Source organism: Bufo bufo, chromosome 6 (genome assembly GCF_905171765.1).
Source record: "Bufo bufo chromosome 6, aBufBuf1.1, whole genome shotgun sequence".
Lineage (NCBI taxonomy): Eukaryota > Metazoa > Chordata > Amphibia > Anura > Bufonidae > Bufo > Bufo bufo.
Window position 1 is genome coordinate 425,456,871 of NC_053394.1, and position 19,923 is coordinate 425,476,793.

A 19,923-nucleotide genomic window follows, 5' to 3' on the forward strand; every position below is an offset into this window, starting at 1 on the left:
AGTATTATAGTAGTTATATTCTTGCACATAAGAGCAGTATTATAGTAGTTATATTCTTGTACATAGGAGGCAGTATTATAGTAGATGTATTCTTGTACATAGGAGCAGTATTATAGTAGTTATATTCTTGTAGATAGGAGCAGTATTATAGTAGTTATATTCTTGTACATAGGAGCAGTATTATAGTAGTTATATTCTTCTACATAGGAGGCAGTATTATAGTAGTTATATTCTTGTACATAGGAGCAGTATTATAGTAGTATTATTCTTGTACATAGGAGCAGTATTATAGTAGTTATATTCTTGTACATAGGAGCAGTATTATAGTAGTTATATTCTTGTACATAGGAGGCAGTATTATAATAGTTATATTCTTGTACACAGGAGCAGTATTATAGTAGTTATATTCTTGTACATAGGAGCAGTATTATAGTAGTTATATTCTTGTACATAGGAGCAGTATTATAGTAGTTATATTCTTGTACATAGGAGCAGTATTATAGTAGTTATATTCTTGTACATAGGGAGCAGTATTATAGTAGTTATATTCTTCTACATAGGAGGCAGTATTATAGTAGTTATATTCTTGTACATAGGAGCAGTATTATAGTAGTATTATTCTTGTACATAGGAGCAGTATTATAGTAGTTATATTCTTGTACATAGGAGCGCTGTAGTGTACACGTTCCCATGAGAAGTGCTGTCATATACATGGCGGGTCTTAGAAGGTCTTATATTAGTAGTACCTGAGGGTTGACAAATATATCAGAATACGACAACTACTGCTTTATCCTGAACCTGTTCCAAGGACCAAGCTACTGACTTCTCTCCCCTACTCCTTTACTATGGAGTAGGGATGAGCGAACTTGTGTTTTCAGCATACAAGGTTTGGGTTCGGGTTATCTAAAAATTTGGTTATGGATTTTGCTACCACGGACCATAACTTATGGTCCGTGGTAGCGAAATCCATACCTGAACCTTGTACGCTGAACTTGAATGACAAGTTTGCTCAACACTACTAAGGAAGATACTGCTGCTCCCACTTCCTCAACTAAGCCCTGAGCCCTGCCTCCACCTGTTAGACAACTGTTAACCCTTTATGTTCCAGGTCCTTCCAACAAACCAGGTCATGTCCTCTCCTGACCACAGCGGGAAGCATTACTGTAGGATTACATTTTTATATTGTATATTTTATATTATTTATTTTTTACAGTATTGATTCTTTGTATTCTGCAGCCCCCGGGTTCTGATCACGGCTCTGTGACCTCCGTACCCTCCTCACCCACGGAGAGTTTTGTCAAAGAGCATTTTCAAGCTCAGTACAGGTACGTTAGAGAGTAAACATTTCAACTTTTAGTATAATTAAAAAAAATAATATATATATATATATATATATATATATATATATATATATATAGATAGATAGAGATATATATATATATATATATATATATATATTTTTATTTTTTTGTCCATTTGTTTTCAATAATTATATAGATTATGATGTCATTTTGCTGCCCAAAAGAGAGATAATAGCCGTTCCTCCCAGTGGTTAAGGAGCTGACACCACTGTAATTACCTATCCACAGACACCTCGCCTGGCTCCTTATTCTCTATATATAGAATTGACGACTGTCTGTTATATTTTGCATCCAGGTCAGGATTAATCTTTGTCCTTTCAGATCTTCCCTCACTTGTCCGCACTGCCAGAAGCAGAGCGACACTTATGACCCCTTCCTGTGCGTTTCTTTGCCCATTCCCCTGCGACAGACAAGGTAAGGAAATATCATAAGTATATTCTAGGTTTCTTCCATTTTTTTTCACGTTCGCCTTTTTTGTGGTAAAAATGAATTATTCAGTGTTGCAGTTTCCATATTGTCCACTAGATGTCAGTACCACAGGTAGCCCTATAAAGCTAATAAAGACCATCTCTCTTTACAGCCTGTTGTAAAACGTAACATAATCATTGTGTATCAGTTATATTATAGAGCAGAGTCCGGCCAATGGCGGGTTTTTTTCTTAAGTTACTAATATGGGTGACAATATTTGTTTTTTGACCCGTGGAAAAGAAAAATTCAAAAATTAAAGCACCCAACTAATTTTTTACTTTTTAATGACGATTTTCTCAAAGCCTAATTTTTTTAATAAAGATTTATTATCAGAGAATATGGAGTTACAAATGGTACAAAAATTTAGTCTTTGCTCGGAGGATCCACGGCAAGTGGGTAGGCGGTCTGCAATTAGTGCCGTAAGGGTACTTTCACACTAGCGTTATTCTTCTCCGACACTGAGTTCCGTCCTAGGGGCTCAATCAAAAAAATATAATAATTCAGAAAACGTGCCGAAACACTTGCGGGAATGCCGGATCCGGCATTTTTTCACATTGAAATGCATTAATGCCGGATCCAGCCCCGAGTGTTCCAGCAAAACGGATCCGTTTTTGCTGTCTGCGCATGCTCAGACCGAAAAAAATATAAAAATATAAATGCCGGATCCGTTTTTCTGGATGACACCGGAGAGACGGATCTCTCATTTTAATGCATTTGTCAGACAGATCAGGATCCTGATCCGTCGGACAAATGCCATCAGTTTGCATACGTTTTGACGGATCCGGCGACGTAACTGCCTGCCGGAATCCTCTGCCGCAAGTGTGAAAGTACCCTAATATGAAATTATACAGGACGTAGCGAGGGAAGGCATCAAATAATTACAGTTTGTCGCTTCCCATAATATCTCTGACTCCCACTCTCTTGTCTGTGTCTTGATAAGAGCCAGCAATGGAGCGGAAGGGGTTAAGCTGCCTCCGACTATGACCCAGCGGAACTGTGTTATTACGTGGATTACTGGGAATTGTAGTTTACTAATCACAGTAATTAAATGTCATTATTATTATTTACTTTTTTTTTTACACATTACTCATGAAATTACTGAAAATGTTTTTTGGGTATTTTTTTTAATCTGTATTTTCCAGTCTATAATTATGCGTTTCTTAATTCTATGGGGTGCTGGGAAATCAATATGGCCACCATATTGATCCTATGTTCATTTCACCTGCCACTAAATTTAAAACATTTTTTTTTTTTTTTTAGAGCCCTGAAACATTACTTTAGTTTTTCCAAACCAAGCAGCAGCGGTTCCTCCGCATAGGTCTGGGCCGTGCCGTTGTTTGGCACCGTTGCAAGTCTACGTCAGATGGTGGCCGATCTGGGCAAAGTTCCTTCAGATCAGGTAATGTCTTTTGTGATTTAGCAAAAACCAGACATTCCCTTAGCCTGGCATCCGATTGTCCAGTACATTATGGACAAGACACGGATTGTCTTCTCGGGTATGGTTTATCGTTTAACCCTTTCTTGCACATTGACCTGATAGTATGCATGTACGCTCTGCATGGGACTGGCCAAACCCACCCGAGAACACCCACTGATAGATGCGGCTTACATAAGCCCAGCCCATTTATGGCCTGGGACAGCCCGAATTTGCCAGGACTGTCTCTGAAAATTAGGGAAAGTCCCTGCAAATTTGGACTGTTGGCAACTATGGGTATGTCAATGGTCTTAAAGGGGTTATCCAGGATTTTCATAATGGTGGCCTATCCTCAGGATGGGGGCGGGGCACATTAGTTCCAAATTTACCAACTGCAAAGTAGGTAAGTATGCTGTTCGGTGCCACAATCAAACCTGATCCAGACCAGGGGTGCACCTAGCCTTTCTGCTGCCTGAAGCGAAAACTGAAAAGGTGCCCCAACCCCCCAATGCCAATTTATTAACCTTAACCCTTCCCTCCAGCCCTACTGTTAAAGACATTCTTGGAAAACATTACATACAGACTTACAAAACATACAGGGTAATACAGCGCCACATACTGTGCTTCCCAGTACTGCAGAAGCAGATAATCCCCCTTCCGCTGCCACCCTCTTGTCCCTACCTGGTGCCGCCTGAGGCAATCGCCTCACCTCGCCTCATTGGTGGTGCACCCCTGATCCCAACAATGTGCGGCATTGATAGATATTTATTTAAACCTAAATAAATAATTTCCGAAAATGAGGTAACCCTCCTATACCTTGTCTCTGCAGGTGATCCTCGTTGAGTTACACTCCAGCGGCTTCCAAAGATCCTTCTCCGATGATGAAGACCTGAACACCATTGCTGAAGGAGACCCGATCTACGCCATTCAGGTCCCTCTGGCCTTAAACAAACTATCGGCCTCTAGTAGGAGCTCAGGTGGGTTCCAAAGCTGAAGGTCCAGGCTGCTGCCTTAAAGGGCATCTCCACTGAAAATGGAAAACCCTAGTTATGGGTTAAATTGTGAACTATTATGGGCAGAGTTCCACTTTCCTTTCGCTAAGTCATGTTATCTATCTCCCAATCATCCCATTTTCCATTGGATTGTCCCATGGAATGGGTCATAAGGTGGGTGGTGCTTAAATAATTTTGCATAAAGTTGGTGGTCCTGGGCAAATTGTGGGCATGGCTTGAAAGTGCCCTATCAATAGTCAAGCCCATGTTGGGAGGCATGATGCTACTGTCTGGTGAGGTTGCTAACAGTGGCCGTGACAACATGAAGAAGACCCCATAAATCACTTATCTTACAAGATCTGATCAGAACTTCAAATGGTGTTACAAGCGATAAACCCACAGTCTGCTGGGAGGATTCTGTGTCGTTGCTGGAGTTACTGGTAATTGTGGTGAACTGGTCTAATTCTTCCGTCTTGCAGGGTATCCTCACAGCCTTCCCTCCTCCCCCCGCTGCTTCGATCAAGATGTGCCAAAGTTACCTGGAGGAGCCTCCATCTCATCTGAGTTCCTGGCATCAAGTTCTAAACTTCTTCTACTTCTGTGCAATTTGGAAAGTGGGAGTCAGCAGGCAGCAAGGTACATCTGCAGGGCTTAAAGGGAAAGTCCATTTGATCTTGAATTTTATGTAGGCCTGTTGCTCCCTGGCATCAGCCATTCCAGGCTGAGGAAAGTCTAGACCAGGGATGGCCAACCTGCGGCTCTCCAGCTGTTGCAAAACTACAACTCCCAGCATGCCCAGACAGCCTACAGCAGTGCATGGTGGGAATTGTAGTTTTACAACAGCTGGAGAGCCGCAGGTTGGCCATTCCTGGTCTAGAATATAGTTGTAATACAGACCGGACTATAGCTCGGCCTGTTATACCACCTAGCTATTGTGAGAACATTATCACTAATTGGCTGGCTCTATAATGTAATAATATTTAATCCTTTAAAAACCAGTATACATAACATTATATTCCATACATGACTCGCAATAAATCCCTATTTATAAAACACAATTTAAAATGATGCTGTACTAGTATAGGCTTTGTATATAATCACGTTTATCAGAACGCACAGTATATAGTCACCGCGGTCCCGCTAATTGCTATCAGCGCGGAGCTCACGCACTGGCAAAAAATATTCATGTTCCACAGCAACATATAAGCAAGGTGTCTTATTGTTCCCGATTTATTCAAAAATTATCTGGACTTATGGTAGTATTATTATGGTCGTCTTTACAGAGTCATGATATTAATAAATCCCAGAGTTGCCGCTTGGTGGTTGATTCTTATGTGAACCACGCGGTTAAAATGAACATTTTTGACCACTGAGGAGGAAACCTATGAAGGTTTCGAAATGCGTCTGGAGAGAGAGAAAAAACACAGCAAAAGTTAAAGAACGGAAGGTCCTGTTTCAAGGAATAATCCTGAGGCTACGGAGCACGATCGGCTTTTCAGAGACACACAACCCGCATGCGCCAGGGGTTAGGTGCCAGCACCAACGCGCACACCAAGCGCGAATACAAGCGGCCTGATCAGCAGAGCGATCTATGCTAACAAAGTCATCTAAATGGGTTCACTTCAGGGAGATCATGTCAAACTAATCTTATAGATTTTTTTGATTGGGTGACTAAAATAATAGATGGCAGAGGTGCAGTAGACATCGCTTATCTAGACTTTAGTAAGGCTTTTGATACTGTCCCACATAGAAGGCTTATCAATAAAGTGCAGTCATTGGGCTTGGACTCCCATATTGTTGAATGGATTAGGCAGTGGCTGAGGGACAGGCAACAGAGGGTTGTAGTCAATGGAGTATATTCAGGCCATGGTCTTGTTACCAGTGGGGTACCTCAGGGATCTGTTCTGGGACCCATATTGTTTAATATCTTTATCAGCGAAATTGCAGAAGGCCTCGATGGTAAGGTGTGTCTTTTTGCTGATGACACAAAGATTTGTAACAGGGTTGATGTTCCTGGAGGAATACACCAAATGGAAAAGGACTAGAGGAATGGTCAGAACTCTGGCAACTAAAATTTAATGTTGATAAGTGCAAGATAATGCACCTGGGGCGTAAAAACCAAAGAGCAGAATATAAAATCAGTGATACAGTCCTAACCCTTAGTATCTGAGGAAAGGGATTTAGGGATCATTATTTCAGAAGACTTAAAGGTAGACAGACCATGTCATAGAGGCTAGCAGCAGGAAATGCTAGCAGAATGCTTGGGTGTATAGGGAGAGGCATTACCAGTAGAAAGAGGGAGGTGCTCATGCCGCTCTACAGAGCACTAGTGAGACCTCACTTGGAGTATTGTGCGCAGTACTGGAGACCATATCTCCAGAAGGATATTGATACTTTGGAGAGAGTTCAGAGAAGAGCTACTAAACTAGTACATGGATTGCAGGATAAAACTTACCAGGAAAGATTAAAGGACCTTAACATGTATCGCTTGGAAGAAAGACGAGACAGAGGGGATATGATAGAAACTGCTAAATACATAAAGGGAATCAACAAGGTAAAAGAGGAGAGAATATTTAAAAGAAGAAAAACTGCTACAAGAGGACATAGTTTTAAATTAGAGGGGCAAAGGTTTAAAAGTGATATCAGGAAGTATTACTTTACTGAGAGAGTAGTGGATGCATGGAATAGCCTTCCTGCAGAAGTGGTAGCTGCAAATACAGTGAAGGAGTTTAAGCATGCATGGGATAGGCATAAGGCCATCCTTCATATAAGATAGGGCCAGGGGCTATCCATAGTATTCAGTAGGGCTTTTTTTCTGGCAGAACGGCGTTCCGCCACCTTTTGACATCGCAGCCTGCGATGTATCAGCAGGGAGGGACTGGGAGGAGGAGCTGGGGGCTGGTGCGTTCACTGTGCTCCGGCCCCGCCGCTCCAGTACAGTTATAAAATTTGTAATTCAATTAATAATGATTCATGCTGCCCCCTCTGTAGTATAACATTCAATATATCCTACTCACAGGGCTACTGTTATATCGTAATGCAGGCCGGCCGGGCAGACGAGCGGCAGAGTGACTGACTGACGTCACGTGCCTGCGCCGCCTGCTTCATTCATAAAGTAGGCCGGGCAGGCACGTGACGTCAGTCAGTCACGCTGCCGCTCGTCTGCCCGGCCGGCCTGCATTACGATATCAGTAGCCCTGTGAGTACAATATATTGAATGTTATACTACAGAGGGGGCAGCATGAATCATTATTAATTGAATTACACATTTTATAACTGTACTGGAGCACAATGGGGGGTCTGTGGATGGCACTGTTATGGGGTGGGGGGGGATCTGTGGATGGCACTGTTAAGGCGGGGGGGTCTGTGGATGGCACTGTTATGGGGTGGGGGGGGGTCTGTGGATGGCACTGTTATGGGGTGGGGGGGGTCTGTGGATGGCACTGTTAAGGCGGGGGGGTCTGTGGATGGCACTGTTATGGGGTGGGGGGGGGTCTGTGGATGGCACTGTTATGGGGTGGGGGGGGTCTGTGGATGGCACTGTTAAGGGGGGGTGGTCTGTGGATGGCACTGTTATAGGATGGGGGATCTGTGGATGCCATTTACAGATCCCCCATAACAGTGCCATCCACAGATCCTCCACCCCATAACAGTGCCATCCCCAGATCCCCCATTAACAGTGCCATCCCCATCTGGGGGTTTCTTTGCTGGGCTGGACTTTTATAGCCACCCTAATTTTACTTGCATCCCTGTTCTCTAAAGGGGCGGTTTTAGGGGGCGGTCCTAGGGGAGGGTGGGTAGGGGCGTGTCCAGGGGAGGGCGGGTGAGTTCCACCACCTTTTCTCTTGTATTCAGTATATTGGGCAGCCCCTGACGAAGCACGCGAAGGCGAAACCCGGGTCGGGCATGCGATTCTGAACATCATTTTATACTTTTATATGCATGAGACTTTTTATCTATGTGAGTATAATAAAACCAATTGCTTAATGAATTGTTGCGGTCGCTCACTATGTTCAGTCCTCTAATTTAACATCCAGGAGGTGAGAAATCTGAATGTGAAGGGAACCTTAAATCCAGTGATCAAGTGCGTCTAAAGGTACCATCCACCTACCTTTCATCCACGCTCCTATGGAAAGCGTTTGAGCTGCGCAGTCTTTTTTTGTACAAAGGAACAGAAAGTTCCTTGCTTATATGTTGCTGTGGAACATGAATATTTTTTGCCAGTGCGTGAGCTCCGCGCTGATAGCAATTAGCGGGACCGCGGTGACTATATACTGTGCGTTCTGATAAACGTGATTATACAAAGCCTATACTAGTACAGCATCATTTTAAATTGTGTTTTATAAATAGGGATTTATTGCGAGTCATGTATGGAATATAATGTTATGTATACTGGTTTTTAAAGGATTAAATATTGTTACATTATAGAGCCAGCCAATTAGTGATACAGTCTAGAATATCCCTGACCCCATAATCACTGCTGTACATTTCATATCTCCAGTGCTGAGAACCTACGTATTCTTTATTAAAGGAGACCTGTCCGATGGTTCTCATCTCTGAGATGCGATGAATATTTATATGTACTGATCCGGAGTTACAGTCTGTATTATACTCCAGAGCTGCACCCACTATTCTGCTGGTGCAGTCAGTGTGTACATACATTACTTATCCTGTACTGATCCTGAGTTACATCCTGTATTATACTCCAGAGCTGCACTCACTATTCTGCTGGTGGTTTCACTGTGTACATACATTACATTACTTAACCAGTACTGATCCTTAGTTACATCCTGTATTATACTCCAGAGCTGCACTCACTATTCTGCTAGTGCAGTCACTGTGTACATACATTACATTATTATCCTGTACTGATCCTGAGTTACATCCTGTATTATACTCCAGAGCTGCACTCACTATTCTGCTGGTGGTTTCACTGTGTACATACATTACATTACTTATCCTGTACTTATCCTGAGTTACATCCTGTATTGTACTCCAGAGCTGCACTCACTATTCTGCTGGTGGTGTCACTGTGTACATACAGTCGTGGCCAAAAGTTTTGAGAATGACACAAATATTAGTTTTCACAAAGTTTGCTGCTAAACTGCTTTTAGATCTTTGTTTCAGTTGTTTCTGTGATGTAGTGAAATATAATTACACGCACTTCATACGTTTCAAAGGCTTTTATCGACAATTACATGACATTTATGCAAAGAGTCAGTATTTGCAGTGTTGGCCCTTCTTTTTCAGGACCTCTGCAATTCGACTGGACATGCTCTCAATCAACTTCTGGGCCAATTCCTGACTGATAGCAACCCATTCTTTCATAATCACTTCTTGGAGTTTGTCAGAATTAGTGGGTTTTTGTTTGTCCACCCGCCTCTTGAGGATTGACCACAAGTTCTCAATAGGATTGAGATCTGGGGAGTTTCCAGGCCATGGACCCAAAATGTCAACGTTTTGGTCCCCGAGCCACTTAGTTATCACTTTTGCCTTATGGCACGGTGCTCCATCGTGCTGGAAAATGCATTGTTCTTCACCAAACTGTTGTTGGATTGTTGGAAGAAGTTGCTGTTGGAGGGTGTTTTGGTACCATTCTTTATTCATGGCTGTGTTTTTGGGCAAAATTGTGAGTGAGCCCACTCCCTTGGATGAGAAGCAACCCCACACATGAATGGTCTCAGGATGCTTTACTGTTGGCATGACACAGGACTGATGGTAGCGCTCACCTTTTCTTCTCCGGACAAGCCTTTTTCCAGATGCCCCAAACAATCGGAAAGAGGCTTCATCGGAGAATATGACTTTGCCCCAGTCCTCAGCAGTCCATTCACCATACTTTCTGCAGAAGATCAATCTGTCCCTGATGGTTTTTTTGGAGAGAAGTGGCTTCTTTGCTGCCCTTCTTGACACCAGGCCATCTTCCGAAAGTCTTCGCCTCACTGTGCGTGCAGATGCGCTCACACCTGCCTGCTGCCATTCCTGAGCAAGCTCTGCACTGGTGGCACTCCGATCCCGCAGCTGAATCCTCTTTAGGAGACGATCCTGGCGCTTGCTGGACTTTCTTGGAAGCCCTAAAGCTTCTTAACAAGAATTGAACCTCTTTCCTTGAAGTTCTTGATGATCCTATAAATTGTTGATTGAGGTGCAATCTTAGTAGCCACAATATCCTTGCCTGTGAAGCCATTTTTATGCAACGCAATGATGGCTGCACGCGTTTCTTTGCAGGTCACCATGGTTAACAATGGAAGAAAAATGATTTCAAGCATCACCCTCCTTTTAACATGTCAAGTCTGCCATTTTAACCCAATCAGCCTGACATAATGATCTCCAGCCTTGTGCTCGTCAACATTCTCACCTGAGTTAACAAGACGATTACTGAAATGATCTCAGCAGGTCCTTTAATGACAGCAATGGAATGCAGTGGAAATTTTTTTTTGGGGATTAAGTTAATTTTCATGGCAAAGAAGGACTATGCAATTCATCTGATCACTCTTCATAACATTCTGGAGTATATGCAAATTGCTATTATAAAAACTTAAGCAGCAACTTTTCCAATTTCCAATATTTATGTAATTCTCAAAACTTTTGGCCACGACTGTATATTACTTATCCTGTACTGATCCTGAGTTACATCCTGTATTATACTCCAGAGCTGCACTCACTATTCTGCTGGTGCAGTCACTGTGTACATACATTACATTACTTATCTTTTACTGATCCTGAGTTACATCCTGTATTATACTTCAGAGCTGCACTCACTATTCTGCTGGTGGAGTCACTGTGTACATACATTACATTACTTATCCTGTACTGATCCTGAGTTACATCCTGTATTATACGCCAGAGCTGCACTCACTATTCTGCTGGTGCTGTCACTGTGTACATACATTACTTATCCTGTACTGATCCTGAGTTACATCTTGTATTATACTCCAGAGCTGCACTCACTATTCTGCTGGTGCAGTCACTGTGTACATACATTACATTACCTATCCTGTACTGATCCTTAATTACATCCTGTATTATACTCAAGAGCTGCACTCACTATTCTGCTGGTGCAGTCACTGTGTACATACATTACTTATCCTGTACTGATCCTGAGTTACATCCTGTATTATACTCCAGAGCTGCACTCACTATTCTGCTGGTGGAGTCACTGTGTACATACATTACATTACTTATCCTGTACTGATCCTGAGTTACATCCTGTATTATACTCCAGAGCTGCACTCACTATTCTGCTGGTGCAGTCACTGTGTACATATATTACTTATCCTGTACTGATCCTGAGTTACATCCTGTATTATACTCCATAGCTGCACTCACTATTCTGCTCTTGGAGTACAGTCATTTCCCAGAATGGTATATATATATATGGGGCGTTTAATTCTACATGAATTGTGCAGTGGAGGTCTTGGATATGGAGGAGGAACTTATTTTTGTCTTGTTTTGGCCAGGTTCGGACCTCCGCTGGTTTTACGGGAGGACAGGGCAGTATCCTGGGATCAACTGGAGCAAAGCATCTTGGGAAAGATCCGATATTTGATGAGGAGTGACGCTCACCCTTCAGTACGTTCCCTTAAAGAGACTGTGGGACCTAGCAAGTCACCACATGGGGAATAAAGGGGTGTCCAGGATTTGGAAAACAGGACCGCTTTCTTTGGAGAACAGCGCCACACCTGTCCACAGGTTGAGTGTGGTATTGCAGATCAGCCTCCATGTCCTTGGTGGAGATGAGCTGCAGTACTAGCAGTAACCTATGGTCAGGTGTGGCGCTGTATCTAGAAGAAAGCAGCCACGTCTTTCTAATCCCGCTCTACCCCTTTACCTCCACAGGGTTTGCAGTCCTAGTTTATGGCTGCTTTGCTGTTGTATTGTAGAAATTCTTTTTATCTCTGTTCTCTCCCTATAGGGCGGAGGAGTGATCTTCAATGTCCGTGTGGTGGGGGCGCCAGTGAGCAGCTGTTATTTGTCATCCAAGGATGCCCGACCCCTTCAGCACCCATCTGTGAGCAGGTTAGTGGGACATTAGACCACCCTAAAACGTGACTGCACCCCCATATGCCAAGTGAGGTAACAGCGCAAAGCGGAGTTCCTGAAATATCTGCAGCCAGTAGCTTCCAGTATAATATTGGATAGTGCTGGCACTGGAAGGGTTGCTTGTGCCTGTCCTTTCAGTGGCTGCCACCTGCTGGCCATTTTCGGGTACTGCAACCTCTTGTCACACGAAGGACATTTTGCAATGTGAATTATAGAAAAGCTTGTGCTGCTAAGAACTGCGGCGATTCCAGCTCTGACCCAGGGGGTGTAGTAGTCCGAGGAAGTAGTAGTAAAAGTGCACAGGACGAAGCAGCGTAAAGATACCCGCGTGGCATGGCCCGTCACTGACCTCTTATTATTATTATTATGGAAGGGCTCTGCAACTATGCGGGACTGGAGGACCACCTCATGTGAAGCTGGCTATAGAATGGGAGCCCAGGGTCAAAGAGAGGTATGTAAAGGTGTTAATACACATACGACATACATGCACACATACCAGTGGGATAAGCTCTGCCCCCCAGTAGTTGGCTTTTTACCTCTTGACACGGTCCAACATATACATTCATACACACAAACGTATGCAGGACTATACATTAATATGCACGCCTGTACATTCATACACACATACATTTATACACACAGACTCTACTGCACATACACACGCCTGTACATACATATATACACACCTATGCAGGAGTGCCCGTGCATTCTTATATACACACACATGAATGCCTGTACATACATATATACACACCTATGCAGGAGTGCCCGTGCATTCTTATATACACACACATGAATGCCTGTACATTCGTATACACACAGACTTGCTTGTGCATTTATACTCTCACACAGACACCTGTATATTCATACACCGACTCATGCCTCTATATGCAGACACTCACACCTGTACAACCATACATACACAAAAACATGAATATACATTCATTCATTCATATGAAGGCTTGCCCTGTGCATTCATACACACGTGCATACACCTGTACATTCAACCACACTGAAGCCTGTGCTTTCATACATACACACATGTGCCTGTATATTCCTTTACACTCGCACACCTCTAAATTTATACACACAAACAGACGTACACTTGTACATTCATACACGCATGCCGACACCTGTGCAATCATACACAGTCACACACCCCTGTACAGGCATACTCACGTGTACACCTGTACATTTATACACACATACATGCACCCCTGTGCGTTCATACACACAGACGTTCACCTGTACATTCATACACACTCGAGCCTGTGCTTTCATACATACACACGTCTGTACATCCTTTTACACACACCTGCCTCTAAATGTATATACACATGTAAGCTTGCCTGCATATTCATATATACACTCAGACTTATATACACATAGATGCATGCATGCAGTATACACCCCCATACATAATCTGTAGTGTTGCCACAGATTATCTTATCCCATTATATGATTCTCTTGAAGATTATTTGGGAGTATACAGGAGGAAGTGGTTCAGGATGATGAATCTGTAAGAAGCCAACAACTGGAGCACCAGCAGCAGACCTGCACCCTGAACGAGTGCTTCCAGCTGTATACCAAGGAGGAGCAGGTAACGCACAGCGCTGTATACTGAACAGCAGCCAATCTGGTTGCTTTTCACAACCGAAAATACAGACGCATTAAATAACGCTATCATATTTTAGTAACTGGTGTCATATGTTAACCCTTTCTGTCCTAGTTGGCTCCAGACGATGCTTGGAGGTGTCCCCACTGTAAGGTGCTGCAGCAAGGTACAGTCAAACTGAGCCTATGGACCCTCCCGGATATTCTCATCATTCATCTCAAGAGGTTCCGGCAGGTCGGTGGCCGCAGGAACAAGTTGTCTACTCTAGTCAAGTTCCCCTTGAGAGGGCTGGATATGGCACCACATGTCGTTAAGCGAGGCCAGGGAAGCAAACGTCCCTTAGGACAATGGTCATCCTGGAAGCAGCCTCCATACCAACTGGATAATGGGCACCTGGATGTACTGTATGATTTGTACGCAGTGTGTAACCATCATGGAAACTTACAGGGAGGTCACTACACAGGTAGGTCCCAAAACCATCATGATGTCTCAAATCGCCTTTGCGGGGTACACTGAAACTTGGGGTGTGGTTGATATAGAATTGCTTATATATCATGATATGCTCTCGTGCCCTCAGCCTACTGCAGGAACTCTGTGGATGCCCGCTGGTACAGTTACGATGACAGCAATGTGGAACAAGTTATTGAGGATGAGGTCTGCACCCGAGGGGGCTATCTTCTATTCTACCAAAAGAGGAATGCCATTCCAGTCTGGTCTGCCAGCAGCTCTGCTAAAGGTATGGTCTGCTGTATTTTGGTCTCCTCATACTGTATCTCATGGTGCTAAGTGAGACTTGATGAAAGGTCTGGAGGAGGAAGTGGTTTGTCGGTGGCTGGTTGTTCCTAGTCTCTCTATGACCTCAGGAGCTATACTGGGTGAGCTTAGATAGTCTATGTACTCCATATCACAAGCTGGATTATAAATCTCATGAAGGGTAAAACCCCATTCACATCTCCAAGGTGGACATGGTGGTGAACTTCAGGTAAAAAGTGATCTTGAAAAGATTTAAGGAGTAGATTTGGTGAGCCTTGACTATAGAATATTGACCTTACAAGAGATGTACTCATTATTTGATGTAACTGCAGGGTCCACAAGCTCGGCCATGTCTGATCACTGGGTCTTAAGGCTGAACGGAAGCAAAAGAGAGAGCCTTGGGTCTCGAGCAACAACTAACTCCACTCCAGTGCCGAAAATACCAGACTCTCCCATCTTTCTTGAGAAGGAAATGAACATGGAGAAAGGTATGGACATTTCCTTTTATGGATATGTCTAGGAAGATGCCTACTTGTCTTGATAGTTCATGTTATTAAGCTGTTCTCCCATGTATTGTAGGGTCAAAGTCTTTTGCCCGAGGAGTGAAAGGCCGCAGTGCAAGTATGAGAGTGTCTTCAGCTTCTAAACTAAAGTTGAGCATCAGTAAAGCCATGCCTCTCAGGTGGTCATTTGGATCTAAGGACAAGGCGAAGCCTGAAACTCGTGAGCTAGTGGAATACTTGGAATCGGGAAGACGACCGAAGTACACCAATGAGCCCATTGTGCCCATGATGACTAATGCAGAAAAATCTGCCAATGGAGTTCCTCTAAACTTAAGCCAATCAAATAGCAATGGTGCCAATGGGAAAAGCTCTACAAATGAACAGTCCAGACCATTATCCTCGTCTACAAAGATGGACACCTTAAGGGGTAAACCAAAGGAGAAACTGGCCAATCAGGATAGTACTGTGCAAGCTAGAAAGGCATATGGGTCTACACAGTCCCAAAGCAAAGACAGAACCTCAAGTGGTGAAAGCCCAGTTGTTTCACCCCCAAATAATGCTGTGAAAGTCAAAGCTTCTTCAGGTCAAAAGGGAGATATTAACCAAAAACACCATACAAAAGATAACAGAGCAGACAAGACCAAACTCTCTGAAGGCGAATCAGACGGGAAGTCAAACAAGTTGAGGACCAATTTATTGAAGAAAGAGCAAAGGAGACAGAGTAACTCTGAGACCCCAACCCTATCCGAGCTCCATAATGGCATCTCAAGGACTTCACTATCTAATGGGGTTGTAGTGTCTGATGTGAGAACTAGTGGTACGATGCCCTGGAAGCAGAAAGAGGATCTCTCCAACAATAAATCTAAAATGGACATCAGACGATCGCATAGTTCAACCAGTGTCCAGACAAAAGCAGACTGGACCATGAAGAAGTCCACTTCCCTGTACAGAAATGGAAGTGCAACTCATCAGTCATCCAGACAGGTAGTCGCTGAGAAGACATCTTCAAGTCCTCTGCAAAGAATGAAATACCAAACTTCCTCCCTTGGCAGGAAGAAAACTGTGCCTGAGTCCAGCTTCTAATGACTCCTCACATCTAATGGGCCTAATGGCCGATTTGGGATAAAATTGGCACCATACTAAAACTTTCGTATAACCCCATCTGCCATCTGGTATAGGACTATGTGTTACTTGTTCACAAAATTCACTACAGTTACCTTTATCCTTCAAAATTGTTCAAAGTGGATAAGATGGTCCTGATCTTCTAGCAGAAGACTCTCGATGATCGAGCAGGTCTTCCATGGTTCATATCAACCTGCATAGCAGGAGAAACCTCCTTCCTATTCAAATTAGCTCTCCTCCCGAAGGAAGAATAGTGCCACCTATGGGTAAGTAAATGTCTCGCCCTTTTAACCAGCCGTGGAGCATGACTTAGGATTTCATCTAGTCATGTTTCAAGGCTCTTTTATGGGTTGGACATTGGCTTTTAGGATAGCTACCTACAGGTGGCACTAGAGAGAGAGTTTTTTGTGACATTAATTCCCTAGGAATTGGTGATGCCCCCAACATATGAAGAATGATTTCATGTGCAATAATGGCCACCGTTACTACATAAAATGGCCACCGAAATAATTTTTTGTGGATCAAAATGCAAAATTTTTCACATTTTTACGTTCCACATTATTGCAGACCACGTCATAGGACGCACGCTGTATATGGCAGAATATTATACTCATGTAGATATTGTATTATTTTTTTACAGAAAAATCTACTGAGATGAAGACAGTATAAACAGACCAGTAAATATTTGTGAAGGTGTCCTCTGTGTTTTTATAAATAAAGTTATAACAGAGGATCACATGACCTCGCCCAAACATTGTAATTTATATATATATATACACTTTATATTACAATATATGAACTTTTCAAGTACCTTTTAACAACTGAAAAAAACAACTTAAAGGGTGTGTCTACTTTTGCAACCACTGTTTTTTTTTATTGTGCCAATGCATTCGTTGCAAAAAATTAAGCAACTTTGCAAATAGTTTTGCTCAAAAATCTCCAACTCTCTTGTGTCTACAGTTCCTTTGCAGACCAATGTGTCTCCATGGTGACAGACAACAAACCAACCGTGTGTAGTCTGGTCCTGCAGACACGCTCTCCATTTTGCCATTTCCTAACTATAGGGTCAGACTACGCATGGGTTTATTGTAGTCTGTCACCATGGATACACACAGATCTGCAGAAGAGCTGTAGACACAATACTTTTAATCAGGGCTGTTTGCACAGTTGCTTTGTTTTTTAGCCTTAGAGCAATAAAATGTTTGCAAAATTATTCATACCCTTTATAAAATATATATTTGTAATGGCTTAATATTATGCTTAGACATAATACAGCACACACAGTACAATATTTAATCTCAGGTGAGGCTAAAATATACACACATTGTAACCTTCCATTAATCCAGCATCTAATAGTTGGGGATTTTTAATTCCATAGATTACACTACTACCCAGTAACCGGGCAGATTCTGGATTAAAGGAATTCTATGTGTATGTACTTAGCATATATTCATATATGAAGGATGGATCCAAAAATGTAAATTTTTCTTCCGACCCCAGGGAACTTTGTAAATCTGTAGAGTTTCGCACATAATCTGAATGTTAATCCACCTCAGGTTTTCAGATACATTCTTAAAGGGGGAAAAAATTAATCTCAACATTTTTGCACTGAATCAAGTGGGATCGTCCCCTGAAAATGGTTTTATGGAATAAAAAAATAAATAATAATTAAGTTTTCTTTCTATATGTGGAAATGTAATATATTTAATATGATAAAGGTGGCAGCCATTTTAAAGGTTTTATGGGATAATCTGAATGTATGGCTGCCCCCCTGGTCTTGGTACCTGGTATACTTTAAGCACTGTGTCTGTATCTCCTTAGAAGATATATTTTTTAACACATGTCACAACATTTTAAAGACCAGATTTAAACCCATCCCCCGTTATGTTCAGCACTCCCCTTTTATGCAGATATACATAAGCTCTGCCCCTTCATGATCCCGTTTGCTGGATAGTCATGGACAAACGACTGTTGGGAGGTATGAAATTATATAACTTGTTTTTAAAGCAAATTAAGAGGTCATTCACTAATTTTTAACGTTATCAGTCGAAGCAATAACGCCACCTAGAGGCTATAAGAGCACATTGCCCATCATTGTGACAACACAATGTACAAGTCATTTATTTCTAATAAAATGTAGCGCGGGGAGAAATATACTTAAAGGGATTGTTCAGGATTTGAAAACATGGCTATTTTCTTCCAGAAACAGCACCACCACTGTCCTAAGGTTGTATCTGGTATTGCAGTTCAGCACCACTGAAGTGAATCTGATCAGATGTGAAGCGGTTACTGAAAGAAGGTAGCCATGTTTTTCTATTCATGGACAAATCCTTTAAATGTACACAAGAGACTCAAAATGGTGAAAGAAAAACGCCCAACAGCAGCAGCTTAGTTTACAAATGACAGAATAATGGCGTAAATCAATACTATTTCAATTTTATATTTTTTTTAATGGTCCAAACAACGTAAAAAAAAAATAATAATAATAACAAATACAAAATAATAAAATAAAAAAATTACTTGAAATATAAAATAAAAAATAATAGAAAAAAAATAAAAAAAATAAAAATAAAAAATGGCTGCCACCGAGGTAGATTGCACACTGAAGGATTCTGGGTAAGGACAATCTCAGACTGCGGGAGATGAATGTCAAGTCTATTTATTAAAGCTGCATCTTATGGCGGCATATATGATGTCTGTCGCTATACAGGCCTTATGAAGGCAAAACATTTTGGTAAGAGACATGTACAAAAATTTTGTCAGGTGTTTTTACTATGAACTTCTATGCAAAAATTATTTTTCTGGATATTTTTTTTTTTTGTATCTATATTTCTAATTGTGTCTTTTTTTCCGAATTAAAATGTAATTCTCCAAAATGTGTGTGTTGCTTTTATTTAGTTTGTAACCATGGGATAGATAATCTGGGCCCAACCTATGGCTCCCCGGGTCACACCAGATGAGGAGTCCTTGGTATTCTTAAAGGGCTATTCCGACTTTTTTTATGCTGATGACCTCTCCTATGGCTCTGATTGGTGGGGGCTTCTTGTAGCTTACCCTAGGCCAATGACATCACGTTCCTCAGTCACATGGCCTAGGTGCAGCTCAGCCCCATTCAAGTGATTGGGGCTGAGCGTGATACCAAGCACAGCCACTACACAATGTATGGCGCTGTGCTTGGTGAGCTGTAAGGAGGCTGCGGTGCGATCTCCTCAAACAGCTGATTGGAGGGGGTCCTGGGTGTCCTGAGCACAGGTCATCAGTATAAAAAAGTCAGAAAACCCCTTTAAAGGAACATTCCAAGGGCCCAGGGACTGAGAGGGCAGTGCATGACTAATATCATTGGTGTCTTATTCTCCGCCCCTATTAGGTCCTGCACTAGGCATCAGTTTTTCTTGGAGTTCCCCTTTAATAAACGGTCACACGGGAAGTATTTGTCCCAGAACATCCACATCACCCCTCTATTCCCTATACAGCTTGTTACATATAGCGGTTATCCAGGATCAGAAAAACATGGCTGCCTTCTGCCAGAAACAGCGCCACACCTGTCCATGGGTTGTGTCTGGTATTGCAGCTCCTCTCCATTCAAGTTAACAGCAATATCTCACACAACTCATGGACAGGCGTGGCGCTGTTTCTGGCAGAAGGCAGCCATGTT

At 42.4% G+C, this 19,923-nt stretch overlaps 1 protein-coding gene across 1 annotated transcript in view; it reads left to right on the plus strand.

The window, feature by feature from the left end:
• Nucleotides 1-17,104, plus strand: part of USP43 (ubiquitin specific peptidase 43) — a 38,661-nt gene extending 21,557 nt beyond the window's left edge. Inside the window, 14 exon segments of the mRNA XM_040437529.1 lie at nt 1,237-1,325; nt 1,683-1,775; nt 3,092-3,152; nt 3,154-3,228; nt 4,073-4,220; nt 4,715-4,871; nt 11,693-11,804; nt 12,148-12,251; nt 12,649-12,726; nt 13,749-13,875; nt 14,005-14,353; nt 14,468-14,626; nt 14,976-15,131; nt 15,223-17,104. Of these exon segments, the coding sequence (XP_040293463.1) occupies nt 1,237-1,325; nt 1,683-1,775; nt 3,092-3,152; nt 3,154-3,228; nt 4,073-4,220; nt 4,715-4,871; nt 11,693-11,804; nt 12,148-12,251; nt 12,649-12,726; nt 13,749-13,875; nt 14,005-14,353; nt 14,468-14,626; nt 14,976-15,131; nt 15,223-16,229 (2,715 nt within the window). The 3' untranslated portion in view covers nt 16,230-17,104.
• Nucleotides 17,105-19,923: the final 2,819 nt, after the last annotated feature.